The sequence below is a fragment of the Cherax quadricarinatus genome, unplaced genomic scaffold (genome assembly GCF_038502225.1).
Source record: "Cherax quadricarinatus isolate ZL_2023a unplaced genomic scaffold, ASM3850222v1 Contig49, whole genome shotgun sequence".
Lineage (NCBI taxonomy): Eukaryota > Metazoa > Arthropoda > Malacostraca > Decapoda > Parastacidae > Cherax > Cherax quadricarinatus.
The window spans coordinates 123,529-146,971 of NW_027195075.1; the positions used below are offsets into that span (position 1 = coordinate 123,529).

The 23,443-nt window shown below is 44.5% G+C and overlaps 1 protein-coding gene across 1 annotated transcript in view; it reads left to right on the top strand.

Moving 5' to 3' along the window:
- Positions 1-23,443, top strand: part of LOC128700457 (dynein axonemal heavy chain 12-like) — a gene marked incomplete at its 5' end in the record, with an annotated part of 447,977 nt that overhangs the window by 120,013 nt on the left and 304,521 nt on the right. The window contains one exon of the mRNA XM_070079936.1: positions 19,403-19,630. Coding sequence (XP_069936037.1) covers positions 19,403-19,630 — 228 coding nt within the window. The remainder of the gene's footprint in view (positions 1-19,402; positions 19,631-23,443) is intronic.

A 23,443-nucleotide genomic window follows, 5' to 3' on the forward strand; every position in this document is an offset into this window, starting at 1 on the left:
TCCTGGGTGGCTAACCCTCCGGGGTTAAAAATCCGAACGAAATCTTATCTTATCTTATCTTACCCATCTTACCAAAGCTCTGGTCATAAGAAGAAGAAGAAGAAGAATCACACATAAAGTGGGAGTTGTTACAGTTGCTCTTTGCTGATGACACTGTGCTCTTGGGAGATTCTGAAGAGAAGTTGCAGAGGTTGGTGGATGAATTTGGTAGGGTATGCAAAAGAAGAAAATTAAAAGTGAATACAGGAAAGAGTAAGGTTACGAGGATAACAAAAAGATTAGGTGATGAAAGATTGGATATCAGATTGGAGGGAGAGAGTATGGAGGAGGTGAATGTATTCAGATATTTGGGAGTGGACGTGTCAGCGGATGGTGCACTTAGGAGTCTGTGGAGACAAAGAACTTTGTCCTTGGAGGCAAAGAGGGGAATGTATGAGCGTATAGTTTTACCAACGCTCTTATATGGGTGTGAAGCATGGGTGATGAATGTTGCAGCGAGGAGAAGGCTGGAGGCAGTGGAGATGTCATGTCTGAGGGCAATGTGTGGTGTGAATATAATGCAGAGAATTCGTAGTTTGGAAGTTAGGAGGAAGTGCGGGATTACCAAAACTGTTGTCCAGAGGGCTGAGGAAGGGTTTTTGAGGTGGTTCGGACATGTAGAGAGAATGGAGCGAAACAGAATGACTTCAAGAGTGTATTAGTCTGTAGTAGAAGGAAGGCGGGGTTGGGGTCGGCCTAGGAAAGGTTGGAGAGAGGGGGTAAAGGAGGTTTTGTGTGCGAGGGGCTTGGACTTCCAGCAGGCATGTATGAGCGTGTTTGATAGGAGTGAATGGAGACAAATGGATTTTAATACTTGACGTGCTGTTGGAGTGTGAGCAAAGTAACATTTATGAAGGGATTCAGGGAAACCGGCAGGCCGGACTTGAGTCCTGGAGATGGGAAGTACAGTGCCTGCACTCTGAAGGAGGGGTGTTAATGTTGCAGTTTAAAAACTAGTGTAAAGCACCCTTCTGGCAAGACAGTGATGGAGTGAATGATGGTGAAAGTTTTTCTTTTTCGGGCCACCCTGCCTTGGTGGGAATCGGCCAGTGTGTTAATAAAAAAAAATAATTATGAACTGTGAATTAATTTTGATAAGCTCTGAATGCTTGATCTATTTTGAACTAGAAGTTCAAATTTTTGTACAGGGTGTTGAAGGTAGATCAACGAAGGAGATTGCTCTGTAGACATCGCCTTGTGCAGTCACAGAAGCTATGATGCTCATCCATACAGTCTCCCTACGATAGGGGAATCTTTTCTCTCATTGCCGTCATCTTTATCTTTCACGATGAGCTGTTCTAATCGTGTTAAGATTAAACCTTGCAGTGGAACTGTGAACTATTCTTCAAAACTTGCACGTGCTGCTGCCATTAGGGTGGCTTGCAAGTGAAGTTTAACACTATTCTGATGCTCTTTGATGCCCTCATTGTCGTGTCAACGATGATGTTGAGGCTAAGAAACTACTCACCACTGCAGCCACCACCATTCTCACTGATCGAGGCTTTACCGGCATGTCCTCTCCGGCTTTAAGGGCCAAGAGAACTGTCTTGGACAAACCTCTCAATTCTCAACCTACTGATGACCCCAAGACCTCCACTGAAGACCAAAACTCCTGGGCCACAGTGGAACGCATCACCAAAATCTGTACAGCTTCATCCATGTTAAAAATCACCTTTACTGATGTGAACATGGCTGCCCAGGCTGTGAAAGAAGGCCTGGCCATCTATTATTACCACATAAGCCCCAGTTATATCGAAGCAGAAAGGTACCACCATATCCAACACTGCTGGAATTGTCCCGCTAAGGAAAAAAATTCTGCACGACCTGTGGTGGTGAGGGACACGATTTCAAGATTTCAAGACCTGCTCCACCACCGCTCCTCCAACACCAACCTGTCTAAATTGTAAGAGCGACCACCACACTCTTGCTGCAAAATGTTCTACTCGAAGTGATATTGTGAAGAAGACTCAAGAAGCAGCACAGAAGACTTTCTCTAGATCTCCCAGTTACACTGCTATCCTCAAATTACAGGCTGACACCACAAAAAATCACCAGGTTACTCAACCCTCCACTTAACTTCACATCTGACTGTGACCGAAACAAAATCTACTACTACATGATGTATGTACACATGCGCAACAAAGCTATACCTGGATCATTCAACACCATCATTAATGAACGCTTCAGGCAGAACGACATGCCTAATTTTACATTCCCGGATTCTCCACCTTCAGACATCATCAAAGTCATCACAAACAGCGTCACTGTCTCAACACCTGCAAGTCACTCTCAAGCAGCTCCACCACCACCATCGACCACATGTGATGAGCTGCCTCAAAATCCCACCACTGAGATGCTACCACTGCCTTCCTCCATCAAGGAAATGGACCAGAGACCTCACCCCAACCAAACCTATCAACAGGAACGAAAGCCAAAACTCCATCACCAACTGTAGGATTAACCACCACCATGCCACCTTCCTGTGCTGCCAACCCCACCACTGGCGAACCACCTGCCGCCACTCCAAAACTCCTCCAGTCCTTATACCTACACAGGTTGCTAAAATCACTGGAGAATTAAGGGGAATCCTAAACCAGAAGTACGAATCATGGCCTGGCATCAAGTCTACACTAGTGACCAACATAGCGACAGTATGTTCTGCGGCAAACTCTACCAACGATTCAAAGATGGAACTGTGAAGTTTACCAGTGTCCCAGATCAACATCACACCAAGTAAAACATGCTTGAGGACATCCATGAGTACATTACCGTCTATGAGAGCATGACCGGGATCATCCACGTCTCCAGGACGAAATTTAGAAACAAAAAACGCTAGTCCCCACTAGATTCGCTTCCCATCGACCAGTTACCATGAAGCTGAGTTCCCCAGCGCTCTGGCATAGCCTGAAACTGGGGTCTGGCTCCACTGGACCCGGAAATTGCTGCTTTGTCTGCCCTTCCCGCATCACCAGCTGTGCAGCAGCTGGTTTGCCCTTCAAGACACTCTCATGACTGGGAGCCAAGGCCGGGTCACCATTTGGAAAAAGACCCGGGCCCACAACTGTATCGGCGAATTTTAAAATAAAGAAGAAAGGTAGGTAAACCTTATATTAAGTATTAAATACATGTTCAAGACCCTCTCCCATCAAAGCAGAAAGATAAAAAAGTAAGAGGAAACGCATTCACCATCATTTATTCAATCACTGTCTTGACAGAAGTGAGCTGACATCGCAGTTCTAATAACATCTATCCTGAAGAGTTTTATGAGTGTGATTAAAATTGTCAGGGTAAGTTAATTAATATTGGAAGATAACAAGACAGGAAAGGAGAAAATTTGTTACTGTAAATATTAATAACTTTGTACCAAAAGAACCTTAGAAAACTTTATTATAACAAGCACAATTTAATTTACACTAATCCAACTAAATATATATTAGATAAGCTTACAATAAATTAATAATAAACAAGCACAATGAAATATATTTTTTCGTTAGGTTCAAAATGATTTTTGTGAAATTATTATAAGGTGATGAGGATAAAAAAAATACGTAATGGAAGATTGGATATCAGATTGGAGGGAGAGAGTATGGAGGAGGTGAATGTGTTCAAATATTGCGGAGTGAACGTGTCAGTAGGGTCTGTGACAGATGAGGTAGATCATAGAAATGTACGAGAGTATAGTTATACCAATGCTCTTATATGGGTGTGAAGCATGGGTGGTGAATGTTGCAACAAGGAGAAGGCTGGAGGCAGTGGAGATGTCATGTCTGAGGGCAATGTATGTTGTGAATATAATGCAGAGAATCCGTAGTTTGGAAATTAGGCAGAGGTGCAGGATTACCAAAACTATTATTCAGAGGGCTGAGGAGGGGTTATTGAGATGGTTTGGACATGTAGAGAGGCTGTAACAAAATAGAATGACTTCAAGAGTGCATAAATCTGTAGTGGAGGGAAGCTGGGGTAGGGGTTGGCCTACAAAAGGGAGGGAAGGGATAAAGGAGTTTTTTTGTGTGTGAGGGTCTTGGACGTCCAACAAGCATGCGTGAGTGTGTTAGATAGGAGCAAATGGAGTGTAAGCAAGGTAACATGTATGAAGAGATTCAGGAAAGCCGGCAGGCTGCACTTTAGTCCTGGAAATGGAAAGTACTGTGTCTGCACTCTGCAGGAGGGGTGTTAATGTTGCAGGTTTATAACTGTAGTGTAAACATGCCTTTAGGAAGACAGTGATGGAGTGAATGATAAAACTGTTTCTTTTTCGGGCCACCCTGCCTAGGTGGGAAACGGCCGAAGTGTTAATAAAAAATAATATAAATTATTACACAAATTTTCTCTTGCCTTGTTCAGCAAGATGAGCACTGGTATAAAAGCCAAAATCCTAAGTTTTACCTATATGGCACGACGTATATGTGAATGTATGTATATATGTGTGTGTGTGTGTGTGTGTGTGTGTACACTCACCTATTTGTACTCACCTGTGTTCTAGGGGTCGAGACATAGCTCTTGGCCCTGCCTCTTCACTGATCGCTACTAGGTCCTCTCTCCCCTTGCTTCATGAGCTTTATCATATCTCATCTTAAAACTATGTATGGTTCCTGCCTCCACTACATCACTTGCTAGACTGTTCCACTTGCTGACAACTCTATGATTAAAGAAGTACTTTCTAACATCTCTTTGACTCATTGGAGTCTTCGACTTCCAATTGTGACCCTTTATTGCTGTGTCCCATCTTTAGAACATCCTGTCTCTCTCCACCCTGTCAATTCCTAGCAGTATTTTGTATGTTGTTATTATGTCTCCCTAATCATCCTGTCCTCCAGTGTCGTCAGGTCAATTTCCCTTAACTTTTCTTCGTAGGACAATCCCCATAGTTCTGGAACTAGCCTTGTTGCAGACCTTTGCACTTTCTCTAATTTCTTGATGTGCTTGACCAGGTATAGGTTCCAAACTGGTGCTGCATACTCCAGTATGAGCCTGACGTACACAGTGTACAGAGTCTTGAATGATTCCTTAATGAGGTATCGGAACACTATTCTCAGGTTTGCCAGGCGCCCATATGGTGTAGCAGTTATCTGGATGATGTGAGCCTCGGGAGAAGTGCTCGGTATTATACTCACCCCAAGATTCTTTAAATGAGGTTTGCAGGCTTTGGCCACCTAGCCTATACTCTGCAGTCTTCTTTGCCCTTCCCTGATCTTCAAGACTTTGCATTTGGTGGGGTTAAATTAGAGGAGCCAGTTGCTGGGCCATGCTTCCAGCCTGTCCAGGTCTATTTTTAGTCCTGTCTGATCCTCATCCGATTTAACTTTCCTCATTAACTTTACATCATCTGCAAACAAGGACACTTCTGAGTCTATCCCTTCACATTTATCAAAAACAGCACTGGTCCTAGGACTGACCCCTGTGGAACCCCAATCGTCACAGGCACCCACTTTGATACCTCGTCATGCACCATGACTCGTTGCCTCACTGTCAGGTATTCTCTGATCCATTGCAGTGCCCTTCCTGCTATGCATGCTTTTGCACAAATCTCTTTGTGGAACTGTGTCGAAAGCCTTCTTGCAGTCTAAGAAAATGTAATCGACCCACTCTTTTCTCTCATGTCTTACTTCCGTTACCTTGTTATAAAACTCTAGTAGGTTTGAGACACAGGATTTGCCTTCCTTGAATCCATGCTGGTTGTTGTTTATAAAATTGTTTCATCCTAGGTGCTTCACCAGTCTCCTTCTGATAACCTTCTCCATGGCTTTGCATACTATACACTTCAGTGACACTGGTCTGTAGTTTAGTGCCTCATGTCTTGTCTCCTTTCTTAAAAATGGGACTACATTTGCCGCCTTCCATACCTCAGGTTGCTGCCCAGTTTCAATGAATGTGTTGAAATTGCTGTTAGTGACACACACAGCATCTCTGCTCCCTCTCTAAGGACCCACAGAGAGATGTCCTGTCCCACTGCCTTTGAGGTTTCAAGGTCACTTGCAGCTTCTTCACCTCCACCTCTGATGTGTGTATTTCATCCAACACTTGTTGGTATTTCCCTTGTTGGTGTACCCCTCAGTTCAAACTTCCCTGAGTCCTTTTTGTCTCCACTGTAAATACATTCTTACATCTCATGTTGAGCTCCTCATATACTTCTTGATTGTTGTCTTCCTCCTGTTGTGGCTATACAACAACTCGGGTCAGACTTGACTTCGTTGCTATGTTGTTTTTTTACTGTTGCTGGGCCTCCCTTCTTATCTGTGCATACTCGGCTCTGGCTCTTCGGCTAATCTCTTTATTTTCCAGGGTCCTTTGTCTTCTGTACTTTTTCCATTCTCTAGTACACTTAGTTTTTGCCTCCTTACACCTTTGGGTAAACAAAGGGTTCGTTCTGGTCTACTTATTATTTCTGTTGCCCCTGGGAACAAGCCTTCCCCCTGCCTCCTTGCATTTTGTTGTTTTGTAGTCCATCATTTCATTTACTGACTATCCTACCAATTCTCGTTCCTACTTAACTTCCTGCAGGAAGTTCCTCATGCCTGTGTTGGCCCCCCTTTTGTAGTTTGGCTTTTCCCATCCTACTCCTGTTACCCTCTCCACTTGTAACTCTAATATGAATTCATAGCTGATGACCACATGATCACTAGCTCCAAGGGGCTTTTCATATGTGATATCCTCGATGTCTGAGGGAGGCTGGTTCAGCCTCCCCCCTCTCTCTGGTAGTGTCCCTGTCATGTTGATGCATGAGGTTTTCCAGTACCACATCCATCATCTTGGGTCTCCATGTTTCAGGACCCCCACTTGGCTCCAGGTTTTCCCAGTCAATCTTCTTGTGACTGATATCGCCCATAACTAGTAACTTTGTTCTACTTGTGTGAGCAGTTTTGTCACGGGTTGCACATCACTGCAATGACTACCTTATGTCCCCCACACTGAATTGTATCTACCTGGAGTTTACCTGGAAAGGTTTTCGGGGGTCAACGCCCCCGTTGCCCGGTCTGAGACCAGGCTTCATGGTGGATCAGGGTCTGATCAACCAGGCTGTTACTGCTGGCTGCATGCAAGCTGACATACGAACCACAGCCCGGTTGGTCAGGTACTGACTTTAGGTGCCTGTCCAGTGCCTTCTTGAAGACAGCCAGGCATCTATTGGTAATCCCCCTTATGTATACTGGGAGTCGATTGAACAGTCTTGTTCCCCAGACACTTATTGTGTTGTCTCTCAGTGAACTTGTGGCACCCCTGCTTTTCATCCGGGGAATGTTGCATCTCCTGCCAAGTCTTTTGTTTTCAAATGGAGTGGTTTTTGTGTGCAGGTTTGGTATCAATCCCTCCAGGACCTTCCAAGTGTATATTACCACGTATCTCTCTCGCCTTCAATAAGGCACCTAAACTACCGTTCCCGGTAGTTTAGGTGCCTTATTGCACTTGTGTGCCGTGAAAGTTTTTTGTACACTCCAGGTCCGCAATGTCGCCAGCCTTGAAAGGGGCCGTTAGTGTACCGCAGTATTCCAGCCGCCTAGAGAGCACAAGCGATTTGAAGAAAATCATCATGGGCTTGGCATCCCTAGTTTTGAAGGTTCTCATTATCCATCCTATCATTTTCCTAGAGGATGAGGTAATTACATTGTTGTGGTCTTTGAAGGCAAGATCCTCTGACATTATCAATCCCAGGTCCTTCACATAACTTTTCTGCTCTATTGTATGGTTAGAATTTGTGGTATACCCTGACGCATTTTTAATTTCTTTAAGTTTTCCATATCTGAGTGGTTGAAATTTCTCCTCGTTGAACTTCATATTGTTTTGAGTGGGCCATTCGAAGATTTGGTTGATGTCTGCTTGGAGTCTCCGAGTGTCTTCAATGGAGGTCACTGTCATGGTGACCTGGGTGTCATCCACAAAGGAAGACACGGAGCTATGGCTTACATCTGTCTATGCCATTCCTTCTGTTCCTCAATTCCTCATTGATTTTTAATGAGTAGTGCAACTCCTCCTCCCCCTCTGTTACCTCTGTCTTTCCTCAGGATCTTATATCCAGGTGGGAAGATTGCATCTGTTATCATCCCAGTGAGTTATATTTCTGTGACTGCTATGATGTCTGGGGACTTCTCCTTGATTCTTTCATGCCACTCCTCACATTTATTTGTTATTCCATCTGCATTTGTATACCAAACCTTCAACCATTTTTGTAAAACTGTGGTCTGGGGATAATATTTGGGTTGGGGGAGCAGGAGACCTGGCGGGGACCTCTGGGGGGTTTCTGCTGGGGTGGAGTTTGCGATGATAGGGGTGGAAGCAGAGGGTACAGTGTGTGGCCTTCGGTTTAGATTGTTTGGTTGCATTGGGGCTGTCATGGTTGAGGTCTTTCTGTGGGTGGTTCTGAAAGAGGTTGTATTTGTTCTTCCTCCTGAGTCTGGTTTCTTCTGCTCATGTCCGTCTTTGTCTCTTGTTCCTCCTTGCTTGTTTGTACCCTCTCTTTCAGTTTCTGCCTTTCTTCTTGTGTTCTGTCACAGTCGAGGTACACCCTCTGGTACTTTGGTATGTTCCTTAGCCGTGCTTTCTCCTGCAGGATTCTGTTTTGAGCTCATTCTGCCTTCAGAATTACTTTGACTGGCCGGCTTTTTCCTCTTGCAAACCACCCAATTCTCAGAACATTTGTCAACTGGGTCATGTCTTCTGTTATTGCTTTCATGGTACTTTCAATCACTGTTTTCTCCTCCTGTCTTCTTGCTTTATAATTTTCCATTTCAACTTCCTGGAGCTATTGACCTGTCCGTTTCGTCCTTCCACTGAGAGGATTTAGTTGCCTCTGTTGAAGTATTTCTTCCTTCAATCTCTTCTCTTGCTGATGTCCCTGTGCTCAGTGGTCTGTCATTTCTCCTCATCTTTTCCTGGACACTGCAATGGTCTGTTAGGGCCTCTGCATATAGCTTAGCTCTTTCATTTTCTTTAGTCCCCTTATTTGTTCCTGATGTGCTCCTTGTCTTTTCCGGGCTCCACGGTGGTCTGAATGAGCCTCCACATACAATATAGCTCCTTTGTTCCCTACTGTCCCCTCATCTCTGACTGTTGTAGAAGTTCCTGATGTCATGCCTGTGCTGTGTGTGTATACTCATCTAATTCACCTAATTGTGGTTGCAGAGATCGAGTCATAGCTCTTGGCCCCTTCTCTTCACTGGTCACTACTAGGTCACTCTCACCTTTCTCCATGAGCTTTATCATACCCCTTCTTGTCTCCACTACATCATTTCCCAGACTATTCCACTTCCTGAAAACTTTATGACTGAAGAAATGCTTCCTAGCATCCCTGTGAGTCATCAGAGTCTTCAACTTCCAATTTTGAGCCCTTGTTGCTGTGTCCCATCTTTGGAACATCATGTCCCCCCCCCGTCCTCCAGTGTCGTTAGGTCGACTTCTCTTAACCTCTCCTCGTAGAACATTCCCCTTAGCTCCGGGACTAGTCTTGTTGCAAACCTTTGCATTTTCTCTAATTTTTGACATGCTTGGACAGGTGTGGGTTCCAAACTGGTGCTGTATACTCCAATATGGGCCTGACATAAATGGTGTACAGGGTCCGGAACAACTTCTTACTGAGATGTTACAATTTTATACTTAGGTTAACCAGTTGCCCATATGCTGCAGTACTTATTTGGTTGATGTGCTCAGTGTTATTCTTACTGCTAGATTCTTTTCCTTGTGTGAGGTTTGTAGTCTTTGGCCCCCCTCCCCTAGACTGCACTCTGAGTGCAGTCTTTGCCCTTCCCTGATCTGCATGACTTTACACTTGGTGGGGTTGAACTCCACAAGCCAGTTGCTAGACCAGTTTGCAGCCAGTTCAGATCCCTCTGTAGTCCAGCCTTATCCTCCTCCAATTGAATTCTCGTCATTAACTTCATATTGTCTGCAAACAGACGATGTAATTTCATTCACATATACCAGGAACAGCATCGGTTCAAGGACTGACTCCTCGTCGTATACCATGACTCGTTGTTGCCTTCCATCAGGCATTCTTTGATCCACTGCAGTGCCTTCCTTGTTATAGCTGACTGTTTCTTCAGCTTTTGCACCAGTCTTTTGTGTGGAAATGTGTTAAAAGCCTTCTTACAGTCCAAGAAAATGCAGTCTACCCACTTTTCTCTCACTTTTCTTATTGCGCTCACCAGTAGGTTTGTGACACATGATTTTCCATCTCTGAATCTGTACTGGTTGTCTATTTTAAGCTCATTCATTGCTAGGTGGTCCACCACTCTTCTGATAATCTTCTCCATGACTTTGTATGCAATGCATGTGAGTGACGCCCGTTTGTAGTTTAATGATGCGTGTCTGTCCCTTTTTTCTTTTTAAACTGGAACTGCTTTTGCTGTCTTCCATACCTCAGGTAGTTGCCCTGTTTTGATAGATGTGTTGAAGAGTGTTGTTAGTTGTACATAGAGCACCTCTGCTCCTTCTGTCAGGACCCATGAAGAGATGTTATCCGGAACCATCATCTTTCAGATATCTAGTTCGTGTGTGTGTGTGTACTCTCCTAATTGGGGTTGCAGGGGTCGAGACTCAGCTCCTGGACCCGCCTCTTCCATGATCGCTACTAGGTCCTCTCTCTCTCTCAGCATTCTGAGCTTTGTCATACCTCGTCTTAAAGCTAAGTATGGTTAATGCCTCCGCTACATCACTTACTAGGCTATTTCACTTCCTGACAACTCTGTGACTGAAGAAATACTTTCTAATATCCCTGTGACTCGTCTGAGTCTTCAGCTTCCAATTGTGACTCCTTGTTTCTGTGTCCCCTCTCTGGAACATCCTATCTCTGTCTACCTTGTCTATTCCATGCAGTATTTTGTATGTTGTTATGTCTCCCCTGACCCTCCTGTCCTCCAATGTTGTCAGTCCGATTTCCCTCAACCTTTCTTCGTAGGACATTCCCATGAGCTCTGGAACTAGCTTTATTGCAATCCTTGGTACTTTCTCTTAATTTCTTGATGTGCTTGACCAGGTGTGGGTTCCAAACTGGTGCTGCATACTCCAGTATGGGCCTGACGTACACAGTGTACAGTGTCTTGAACGATTCCTTACTAAGGTACTGGAATGCTATTCTCAAGTTTGTCAGGCACCCATATGCTGCAGCAATTATCTAGTTGATGCGTGTCTCTAGAGACATGCTCGGTGTTATGGTCACCCTTGAGTGAGGTTTGCAGCCTTTGTCCACCTAACCTATACTCTGTCTGTGGTCTTCTTTGCCCTTCCCTAATCTTCATGACTTTGCACGGTTGAATTCGAGAAGTCAGTTGCTGAACCATGTGTCCAGCCTGTCCAGGTCTTTGTAGTCCAGCCTGATCCTCATCTGATTTAATCCTTCTCGTTAACTTCACATCAGCTGCGAACAGGGACACTTCAGAGTCTACCCCTTCCATCATGTCATTCATATAAATCAAAAATAGCACTTGTCCTAGGACTGATCCCTGTGGGACCCCACTCGTCAGAGGCACCCACTGTGATATCTCATCACGTACCATGACTTGTTGTTGCCTCCCTGTCAGGTATTCTCTGATCCATTGCAGTGCCCTTCCTGTTATACATGCCTGATCCTCTAGCTTCTGCACTAATCTCTTGTGAGGAACTGTGTCGAAGGTCTTCCTGCAGTCCAGGAAAATGCAATCAACCCACCCCTCTCTCTCGTGTCTTCTGTTACCTTGTCATAAAACTCCAGAAGGTTTGTGACACCATAATTTGCCTTCCATGAATTCGTGCTGGTTGTTGTTTATAATCTTGTTCAGTTCCAGGTGCTGTACCACTCTCCTGATAATCTTCTCCATGACTTTGCATACTATACACATCAGAGACACTGGTCTGTAGTTTAGTGCCTCGTTTCTGTCTCCTTTCTTAAAAATGGGGACTACATTTGCTGTCTTCCATACCTGAGGTAGTTGCCCAGTTTCAAGAGATGTATTGAAGATTGTGGTTAGTGGCACACACAGCATCTCTGCTCCTTCTCTAAGGACCCACGGGGAGATGTTGTCTGGACCCCTCGCCTTTGAGATATCGAGGTCACTTAGCAGCTTCTGCACCTCCTCCTCCGTTGTTTGTATGTCATCCAGTGCCTGTTGGTATATATCCTGTTGGTGTTCCTCTCTGTGCTGACTTCTCTGAGCCCTTCCTGTCTCTACTGTAAGCACTTCTCATGTCGAGTTCCTCACATACCTCATGATCATTTCGTGTGAGTTTCCCTCCTTCTTTCCTCAGCCTGATCACCTGGTCTTAGACTCTTGTCTTCCTCTTAATGTGACTGTACAGCAGTTTCAGGTCAGGCTTGACTTTCGATGCTATGTTATTTTCATACTGTCGTTGGGCCTCCCTCCTTACCTGTGCATTCTCATTCCTGGTTCTTCGACTAATCTCCTTATTTTCCTGTGTTCTTCGCCTTCCGTACTTTTTCCATTCTCTTTTCACTTAGTTTTTGCCTCTGTCCAGTAAACTAGGGGCTCGTTCTGCTCTTCCCATTATTTCTGTTGTGCTTGGGAACAAAACTTTCCTCTTCATCCTTGCATTTTGTTATTACGTATTCCATCATTTCGTTTACCGACTTCCCTACCAGTTCTCTGTCCCACTGAACCTCTTGCAGGAAGTTCCTCAAACCTATCTAGTTCCCCCATTTATAGGCTGGCTTTTCCCATTCAACTCCTGTTACCCCCTTCACTTGTAACTCTATGTATTCAAAACACAGAACCACGTGGTCACTAGCTCCTACTGGCCTCTCATATGTGATGTCCTCAAAGTCTGAACTGCTCAGGGTGAGCACAAGGTCCAGTCTTTCTAGTTCATCCTCCCTTCTCTCTCTCTCTCTGCTAATGTCCTTAACATGTTGATGCATGAGGTTTTCCAGTACCACATCCATCATCTTGGCTCTCCATGTTTCGGGACTCCTTTGTGGCTCCAGGTAAGGTTTTCCCAGCCAATCTCCCTGTGATTGAAATCACCCATAACCAGTAACTTTGCTCTGCTCAAGTGAGCTCTTCTTGCCACCTCAATCAGTGTGTCCATTATTGCTCTGTTGCTCTCTTCATATTCCTCTCTTGGCCTCCTGTGGTTTTGTAGTGGATTATGCATCACTGCAATGACTACTTTGTGCTCCCCAGATTGAAGTGTACCTACTATGTATTCTCTTTCTCCAATCTCATCTATGCCTTCCATTTTCTCAAATTTCCATCTTTTTTTATGAGCGGTGTAACCCCTTCTCCCCCTCTGCTCCTTCTATCTTTCCTCAGGATTTGATATCCTGATGGGAAGATTGCATCTGTTATTGTCTCAGTGAGTTTCGTTTCTGTGACTGCTATGATGTCTGGGGACTCCTCATTGATTCTTTCATATCACTCTTCATATTTGTTCGTTTTTACATCAGCATTCGTGTACCAAACCTTCAACCTCTGTTCTAAAACTGTGGTCCTGGGAGGATATTGGGGTTGGGAGAGCAGGAGTCCTGGAGGGGGCCTATGGGGAGTTGCAGTGGGGGCAGAGTTTCCCTAGGGGATTGTTGTAGGGTTGGGGTTCATGGTGTGGGGGTGGGACATGGTTGGAGTCCTTCTGTGGGTGTTTCTGGAGGTCTGTTTGCACTTCCACCTGTGTTTGGGTTATTCTGCTTTTCTTTGTCACTTCCTCCCATTCCTCTTTTCGTTTTTGCACTCTCTCTTTCAGTATCCTCCTTTCCTCTTGTGTTCTGTCTTGATCGAGGTGCACACTCTGGAATTCCAGTTTGTCTCAGCCGTTCTTTCTCATGTAGAACCACCCAGTTCTCTGAAAATATGCCACCTGGGTCATGTCCCGCTCACCTATTACCTTCCTGATACTTTCAATCACTTTTATTTCCTCCTGTTTTTATTCATAATAGGTTTTCCCTTTGGATTCCTGGAGCCCATAGACAAAAACTGATCTCTCCCTTTCTTCCTCCCACTGTGTCTCCCATTGCAGCCTCTGAGGTGCTTTTGTTCCTTCCTTTGGCGCATTCCTTCCTTCAATCCCTTCCCTAGGTGAGGCCCCATTGCTCGATGGTCTGTCTTTCCTGCTCAGCTGTTCCTGGCCCCTGCAGGTGTCTGGTAGAGTTCCTACATATATCCAAGCTCCTTGGCCCCATGTGGGTCTGACAGGACCTTTGCATGCAGTATTGCTTCCTTGCTCCTTCAAGTCCCCTTGTCTGTGTCTGATGTAGAAGTTCCTGATGCTTTGTCTGTACTGTTATTTTTTTTCTTTAGGCTGTTTCAGATTTCTCAGTACCTCTTCTAAGCACTGTATTTCGGCTTCTGCTACTATGGTATGTTGCTCCCACTTTCTGCTCTCTGCAGCTATCATCTCCTCCATCCTCCTTCCAAGCTCTTCTAGCTTCCTTCCCCAGTCTTCCTCCCTTTTGTTGAGCTCTGCCTCCCAATCATCCTTCCCAGCTTCGTCCGCCAGACCCTTGGCTCTCGACCTTGTTTTTGGTTGACCCATTGTACCACAGAATGAAGCTTATGTATTTTCAGAGTGGGTGTTTGTGTGAGGATGGGTGTTGTAGGGAGAGAGAGGAGGAGGGAGGTAGGACAGGGGGGAGAATGATATGTGGTGGGAGGAGGAGCAGCATCAATGTATGTGTGTGTATGTGTACTCACCTATTTGTGGTTGCAGAGGTCGAGTCATAGCTCCTGGCCCTGCCTCTTCACTGATTGTGTGTGTGTGTGTGTGCATGCATGCATGTGTGTGCAAAATTATCACTGCAAAAAATAATGAAATTACATGGGCTTTTGTTATTTCTCACATTATCAAGGAATATTAAAAAAAACTGAAAATTTGTATTGCTGAGATACAGCCTGGCCCTTGACCCAACACTCTGAGCCTGGGAGTGTAGTGAAAATTTGGTCAGGTCTCATGTCAAGTAAAATTTCATGACTGGCATGCCAGGCATAGCTTAAATTCTTCACAAATTCTATTCATTCGAAATTAATCTAATTTATATAACCCTGAACTTAAATTAATATTGAAATTAGTACTTTTTTATGAAACTTAATTTGATTATATTTCTCTCAACCTTAAACTTTTTTGATTGAACTTTCTTTGCCTTTTGAAAGTAAATTCGGTCATTAAAATCTCTCAAATAAATTAACAGAACATTAAACTTTTGTCCAGTTCAAACGCTATATTTATGTTGTAATCTTAGTTCAAGATTTTTTCGAATTTGATTTTTTTACAGGAAATTTTATAGACACAGCCATCAGTATTTTGGGGGAATTCTTATTCAAATGTTGTATCGAGAATTTTAAATGCAACTTTGATCTTAAAATTCATCAATAGAAAATATACACGAAGGTTATCGTGGTAAGGGAGAATAGGGTTGAATATGTTTGTCTTTTTTTTTCGAATTGTAAAATGTATTTTTGGCACTTTTAAAAGATTTATTAAGTTTTGGGGATATCTTGCTACTCCTACTTACACTTTGGTCACACTTCACAGACACGCACATGCATATATATATATACATACATCTAGGTTTTTCTCCTTTTTCTAAATAGCTCTTGTTCTTTTTTATTTCTTCTATTGTCCATGGGGAAGTGGAAAAGAATCTTTCCTCCGTAAGCCATGCGTGTCGTATGAGGCGACTAAAATGCCGGGAGCAATGGGCTAGTAACCCCTTCTCCTGTATACATTTACTAAAAAAGAGAAGAAGAAAAACTTTATAAAATTGGGATGCTTAAATGTGCGTGGATGTAGTGCGGATGACAAGAAACAGATGATTGCTGATGTTATGAATGAAAAGAAGTTGGATGTCCTGGCTCTAAGCGAAACAAAGCTGAAGGGGGTAGGAGAATTTCAGTGGGGGGAAATAAATGGGATTAAATCTGGAGTATCTGAGAGAGTTAGAGCAAAGGAAGGGGTAGCAGTAATGTTAAATGATCAGTTATGGAAGGAGAAAAGAGAATATGAATGTGTAAATTCAAGAATTATGTGGATTAAAGTAAAGGTTGGATGCGAGAAGTGGGTCATAATAAGCGTGTATGCACCTGGAGAAGAGAGGAATGCAGAGGAGAGAGAGAGATTTTGGGAGATGTTAAGTGAATGTATAGGAGCCTTTGAACCAAGTGAGAGAGTAATTGTGGTAGGGGACCTGAATGCTAAAGTAGGAGAAACTTTTAGAGAGGGTGTGGTAGGTAAGTTTGGGGTGCCAGGTGTAAATGATAATGGGAGCCCTTTGATTGAACTTTGTATAGAAAGGGGTTTAGTTATAGGTAATACATATTTTAAGAAAAAGAGGATAAATAAGTATACACGATATGATGTAGGGCGAAATGACAGTAGTTTGTTGGATTATGCATTGGTAGATAAAAGACTGTTGAGTAGACTTCAGGATGTACATGTTTATAGAGGGGCCACAGATATATCAGATCACTTTCTAGTTGTAGCTACACTGAGAGTAAAAGGTAGATGGGATACAAGGAGAATAGAAGCATCAGGGAAGAGAGAGGTGAATGTTTATAAACTAAAAGAGGAGGCAGTTAGGGTAAGATATAAACAGCTATTGGAGGATAGATGGGCTAATGAGAGCATAGGCAATGGGATCGAAGAGGTATGGGGTAGGTTTAAAAATGTAGTGTTAGAGTGTTCAGCAGAAGTTTGTGGTTACAGGAAAGTGGGTGCAGGAGGGAAGAGGAGTGATTGGTGGAATGATGATGTAAAGAGAGTAGTAAGTGAGAAAAAGTTAGCATATGAGAAGTTTTTACAAAGTAGAAGTGATGCAAGGAGGGAAGAGTATATGGAGAAAAAGAGAGAGGTTAAGAGAGTGGTGAAGCAATGTAAAAAGAGAGCAAATGAGAGAGTGGGTGAGATGTTATCAACAAATTTTGTTGAAAATAAGAAAAAGTTTTGGAGTGAGATTAACAAGTTAAGAAAGCCTAGAGAACAAATGGATTTGTCAGTTAAAAATAGGAGAGGAGAGTTATTAAATGGAGAGTTAGAGGTATTGGGAAGATGGAAGGAATATTTTGAGGAATTGTTAAATGTTGATGAAGATAGGGAAGCTGTGATTTTGTGTATAGGGCAAGGAGGAATAACATCTTGTAGGAGTGAGGAAGAGCCAGTTGTGAGTGTGGGGGAAGTCCGTGAGGCAGTAGGTAAAATGAAAGGGGGTAAGGCAGCCGGGATTGATGGGATAAAGATAGAAATGTTAAAAGCAGGTGGGGATATAGTTTTGGAGTGGTTGGTGCAATTATTTAATAAATGTATGGAAGAGGGTAAGGTACCTAGGGATTGGCAGAGAGCATGCATAGTTCCTTTGTATAAAGGCAAAGGGGATAAAAGAGAGTGCAAAAATTATAGGGGGATAAGTCTGTTGAGTGTACCTGGTAAAGTGTATGGTAGAGTTATAATTGAAAGAATTAAGAGTATGACGGAGAATAGGATAGCAGATGAACAAGGAGGCTTTAGGAAAGGTAGGGGGTGTGTGGACCAGGTGTTTACAGTGAAACATATAAGTGAACAGTATTTAGATAAGGCTAAAGAGGTCTTTGTGGCATTTATGGATTTGGAAAAGGCGTATGACAGGGTGGATAGGGGGGCAATGTGGCAGATGTTGCAAGTGTATGGTGTAGGAGGTAGGTTACTGAAAGCAGTGAAGAGTTTTTACGAGAATAGTGAGGCTCAAGTTAGAGTATGTAGGAAAGAGGGAAATTTTTTCCCAGTAAAAGTAGGCCTTAGACAAGGATGTGTGATGTCACCGTGGTTGTTTAATATATTTATAGATGGGGTTGTAAGAGAAGTAAATGCGAGGGTCTTGGCAAGAGGCGTGGAGTTAAAAGATGAAGAATCACACACAAAGTGGGAGTTGTCACAGCTGCTCTTTGCTGATGACACTGTGCTCTTGGGAGATTCTGAAGAGAAGCTGCAGAGATTGGTGGATGAATTTGGTAGGGTGTGCAAAAGAAGAAAATTAAAAGTGAATACAGGAAAGAGTAAGGTTATGAGGATAACAAAAAGATTAGGTGATGAAAGATTGAATATCAGATTGGAGGGAGAGAGTATGGAGGAGGTGAACGTATTCAGATATTTGGGAGTGGACGTGTCAGCGGATGGGTCTATGAAAGATGAGGTGAATCATAGAATTGATGAGGGAAAAAGAGTGAGTGGTGCACTTAGGAGTCTGTGGAGACAAAGAACTTTGTCCTTGGAGGCAAAGAGGGGAATGTATGAGAGTATAGTTTTACCAACGCTCTTATATGGGTGTGAAGCGTGGGTGATGAATGTTGCAGCGAGGAGAAGGCTGGAGGCAGTGGAGATGTCATGTCTGAGGGCAATGTGTGGTGTGAATATAATGCAGAGAATTCGTAGTTTGGAAGTTAGGAGGAGGTGCGGGATTACCAAAACTGTTGTCCAGAGGGCTGAGGAAGGGTTGTTGAGGTGGTTCGGACATGTAGAGAGAATGGAGCGAAACAGAATGACTTCAAGAGTGTATCAGTCTGTAGTGGAAGGAAGGCGGGGTAGGGGTCGGCCTAGGAAGGGTTGGAGGGAGGGGGTAAAGGAGGTTTTGTGTGCGAGGGGCTTGGACTTCCAGCAGGCATGCGTGAGCGTGTTTGATAGGAGTGAATGGAGACAAATGGTTTTTAATACTTGACGTGCTGTTGGAGTGTGAGCAAAGTAACATTTATGAAGGGATTCAGGGAAACCGGCAGGCCGGACTTGAGTCCTGGAGATGGGAAGTACAGTGCCTGCACTCTGAAGGAGGGGTGTTAATGTTGCAGTTTAAAAACTGTAGTGTAAAGCACCCTTCTGGCAAGACAGTGATGGAGCGAATGATGGTGAAAGTTTTTCTTTTTCGGGCCACCCTGCCTTGGTGGGAATCGGCCAGTGTGATAATAAAAAAAAATAAAGATATCCAAAATTTATTTATCTATGTACTCTGAGCTCAAATACCTAGAGATCTCAAAAACGTGGATGAGAATACAGAAAGATTAACTTTCTCATTCTGTGATGATGTTCCCGAGCAGAGAGTGTCTCGAGGTTAGAGGCTCCTGTCACTTGCTGCCCCAGGTTCATATGACAGTACATAGTTACCTGGCGGTTAACCGACTTGTGGGAAGCATCCTGGAAAAATGGATTAATGGAACCTAATGGAACTAAGCCAGACATGTTGACTTTATTAGGGTATCATAGGATTCTAAGACCTTAGGTTAATAATCGGTATAAAATCTTAAGAAACATTTCACTTGTCGGCTAGTAAAACATTGCCAAAACATACATTAAACGTTGCAAATGTGTTTATTTACCTAAATATTTTCCATGCAGGGAATAAAGTACTTTAGACTGGCTGCAAAAAGATTTGTTGCCTTAATGATCCTGTTGTTGTAGAATGACAATCAACAAGTGTTGTTTTGTGTAGTTCCAGGAATCGCTGATCTACACACTGAAGATGAAAACATGTGCTGGGGTTGACACCTGGTCCAGACGAGGCAGCAGCAGCAGCAGTACTTCAGATATTAACACTCTCTTACCACCTTGGCCCCTACAAGTGACACTTATAGTTAGACACATCTTCTGGACAGCTGAGGTTCATCAAGCAATTTGTGGTGGCTCGCAGGCACTGCACGAGTGTATGAAGAGGCTTGAAGTAAGCTGAATTTTAATACCACTTTTTAGTGCAAGTTTCCCCTCATTATTTATCACTTTCGTTTTATGCAAATCGTGTTATGTGTTATCTATTATTGTTCCTGGGGATTAATATCCCCAAAAGAAAATAGTTCTTGTTTATACTGAATGTAAGTAGAAGTCTGTGAGGTTAACTTGGTGATCTTGGAAGTACCGAGACCTGACAGTGATCTTGGAAGTACCGAGACCTGACAGTGATCTTGGAAGGACCGAGACCTGACAGTGATCTTGGAAGTACCGAGACCTGACAGTGATCTTGGAAGTACCGAGACCTGACAGTGATCTTGGAAGTACCGAGATCTGACAGTGATCTTGGAAGTACCTATACCTGACAATGATCTTGGAAGTATCGAGACCTGACAGTGATCTAGGAGGTTCCGAGACCTGACAGTGATCTTGGAAGTACCGAGACCTGACAGTGAGCTTGGAGGTTACGAGACCTGACAGTGATCTTGGAAGTACCGAGACCTGACAGTGATCTTGGAAGGACCGAGACCTGACAGTGATCTTGGAAGTACCGAGACCTGACAGTGATCTTGGAAGGGCCGAGACCTGACAGTGATCTTGGAAGTACCGAGACCTGACAGTGATCTTGGAAGGACCGAGACCTGACAGTGATCTTGGAAGTACCGAGACCTGACAGTGATCTTGGAAGTACCGAGACCTGACAGTGATCTTGGAAGTACCGAGACCTGACAGTGATCTTGGAAGTACCGAGACCTGACAGTGATCTTGGAAGTACCGAGACCTGACAGTGATCTTGGAAGTACCGAGACCTGACAGTGATCTTGGAAGTACCGAGACCTGACAGTGATCTTGGAAGTACCGAGACCTGACAGTGATCTTTGAAGTACCGAGACCTGACAGAGATCTTGGAAGGACGAAGGACCGAGACCTGACAGTGATCTTGGAAGTACCGAGACCTGACAGTGATCTTGGAAGTACCGAGACCTGACAGTGATCTTGGAAGTACCGAGACCTGACAGTGATCTTGGAGGTACCGAGACCTGACAGTGATCTTGGAAGTACCGAGACCTGACAGTGATCTTGGAAGTACCGAGACCTGACAGTGATCTTGGAAGTACCGAGACCTGACAGTGATCTTGGAAGTACCGAGACCTGACAGTGATCTTGGAAGTACCGAGACCGGACAGTGATTTCGGAAGTACCGAGACCTGACAGTGATCTTGGAAGTACCGAGACCTGACAGTGATCTTGGAAGTACCGAGACCTGACAGTGATCTTGGAAGTACCGAGACCTGACAGTGATCTTGGAAGTACCGAGACCTGACAGTGATCTTGGAAGTTCCGAGACCTGACAGTGAGAAGTACCGAGACCTGACCGACCGAGACCTGACAGTGATCTTGGAAGTACCGAGACCTGACAGTGATCTTGGAAGTACCGAGACCTGACAGTGATCTTGGAAGTACCGAGACCTGACAGTGATCTTGGAAGTACCGAGACCTGACAGTGATTTTGGAAGTACCGAGACATGACAGTGATCTTGGAAATACCGAGACCTGACAGTGATCTTGGAAGTACCGAGACCTGACAGTGATCTTGGAAGTACCGAGACCTGACAGTGATCTTGGAAGTACCGAGACCTGACAGTGATCTTGGAAGTACCGAGACCTGACAGTGATCTTGGAAGTACCGAGACCTGACAGTGATCTTGGAAGTACCGAGACCTGACAGTGATCTTGGAAGTACCGAGACCTGACAGTGATCTTGGAAGTACCGAGACCTGACAGTGATCTTGGAGGTACCGAGACCTGACTGATCATGGAAGTACCGAGACCTGACAGTGATCTTGGAAGTACCGAGACCTGACAGTGATCTTGGAAGTACCGAGACCTGACAGTGATCTTGGAAGTACCGAGACTTGACAGTGATCTTGGAAGTACCGAGACCTGACAGTGATCTTTGAAGGACCGAGACCTGACAGTGATCTTGGAAGTACCGAGACCTGACAGTGATCTTGGAAGTACCGAGACCTGACAGTGATCTTGGAAGTACCGAGACCTGACAGTGATCTTGGAAGTACCGAGACCTGACAGTGATCTTGGACGTACCGAGACCTGACAGTGATCTTGGAAGTACCGAGACCTGACAGTGATCTTGGAAGTACCGAGACCTGACAGTGATCTTGGAAGTACCGAGACCTGACAGTGATCTTGGAAGTACCGAGACCTGACAGTGATCTTGGAAGTACCGAGACCTGACAGTGATCTTGGAAGTACCGAGACCTGACAGTGATCTTGGAAGTACCGAGACCTGACAGTGATCTTGGAAGTACCGAGACCTGACAGTGATCTTGGAAGTACCGAGACCTGACAGTGATCTTGGAAGTACCGAGACCTGACAGTGATCTTGGAAGGACCGAGACCTGACAGTGATCTTGGAAGTACCGAGACCTGACAGTGATCTTGGAAGTACCGAGACCTGACAGTGATCTTGGAAGTACCGAGACCTGACAGTGATCTTGGAAGTACCGAGACCTGACAGTGATCTTGGAAGTACCGAGACCTGACAGTGATCTTGGAAGTACCGAGACCTGACAGTGATCTTGGAAGTACCCAGACCTGACAGTGATCTTGGAGGTACCGAGACCTGACAGCGATCTTTGAAGTACCGAAACCTGACAGTGATCTTGGAAGTACAGAGACCTGACAGTGATCTTGGAAGTACCGAGACCTGACAGTGATCTTGATCTTGGAAGTACCGAGACCTGATACTGATCTTGGAAGTACCGAGACCTGACAGTGATCTTGGAGGTACCGAGACCTGTCAGTGATCTTGGAAGTACCGAGACCTGACAGTGATCTTGACAGACCTGACAGTGATCTTGGAAGTACCGAGACCTGACAGTGATCTTGGAAGTACCGAGACTTGGAAGCACCGAGACCTGACAGTGATCTTGGAAGTACCGAGACCTCACAGTGATCTTGGAAGTACCGAGACCTGACAGTGATCTTGGAAGTACCGAGACCTGACTGATCAGTGACCTGACAGTGATCTTGGAAGTACCGAGACCTGACAGTGATCTTGGAAGTACAGAGACCTGACAGTGATCTTGGAATTACCGAGACCTGACAGTGATCTTGGAAGTACCTATACCTGACAGTGATCTTGGAAGTACCGAGACCTGCCAATGATCTTGGAAGTACCGAGACCTGACAGTGATCTTGGAAGTACCGAGACCTGACAGTGATCTTGGAAGTACCGAGACCTGACATTGTTCTTGGAAGTACCGAGACCTGACAGTGATCTTGGAAGTACCAAGACCTGACAGTGATCTTGGAAGTACCGAGACCTGACAGTGATCCTGGAAGTACTGAGACCTGACAGTGATCTTGGAAGTACCGAGACCTGACAGTGATCTTGGAAGTACCGAGACCTGACAGTGATCTTGGAAGTACCGAGACCTGACAGTGATCTTGGAAGGACCGAGACCTGACAGTGATCTTGGAAGTACCGAGACCTGACAGTGATCTTGGAAGTACCGAGACCTGACAGTGATCTTGGAAGTACCGAGACCTGACAGTGATCTTGGAAGTACCGAGACCTGACAGTGATCTTGGAAGTACCGAGACCTGACTGATCTTGGAAGTACCGAGACCTGACAGTGATCTTGGACGTACCGAGACCTGACAGTGATCTTGGAAGTACCGAGACCTGACAGTGATCTTATAAGTTCCGAGACCTGACTGATCTTGGAAGTACCGAGACCTGACAGTGATCTTGGACCGAGACCGAGTGATCTTGGAAGTACCG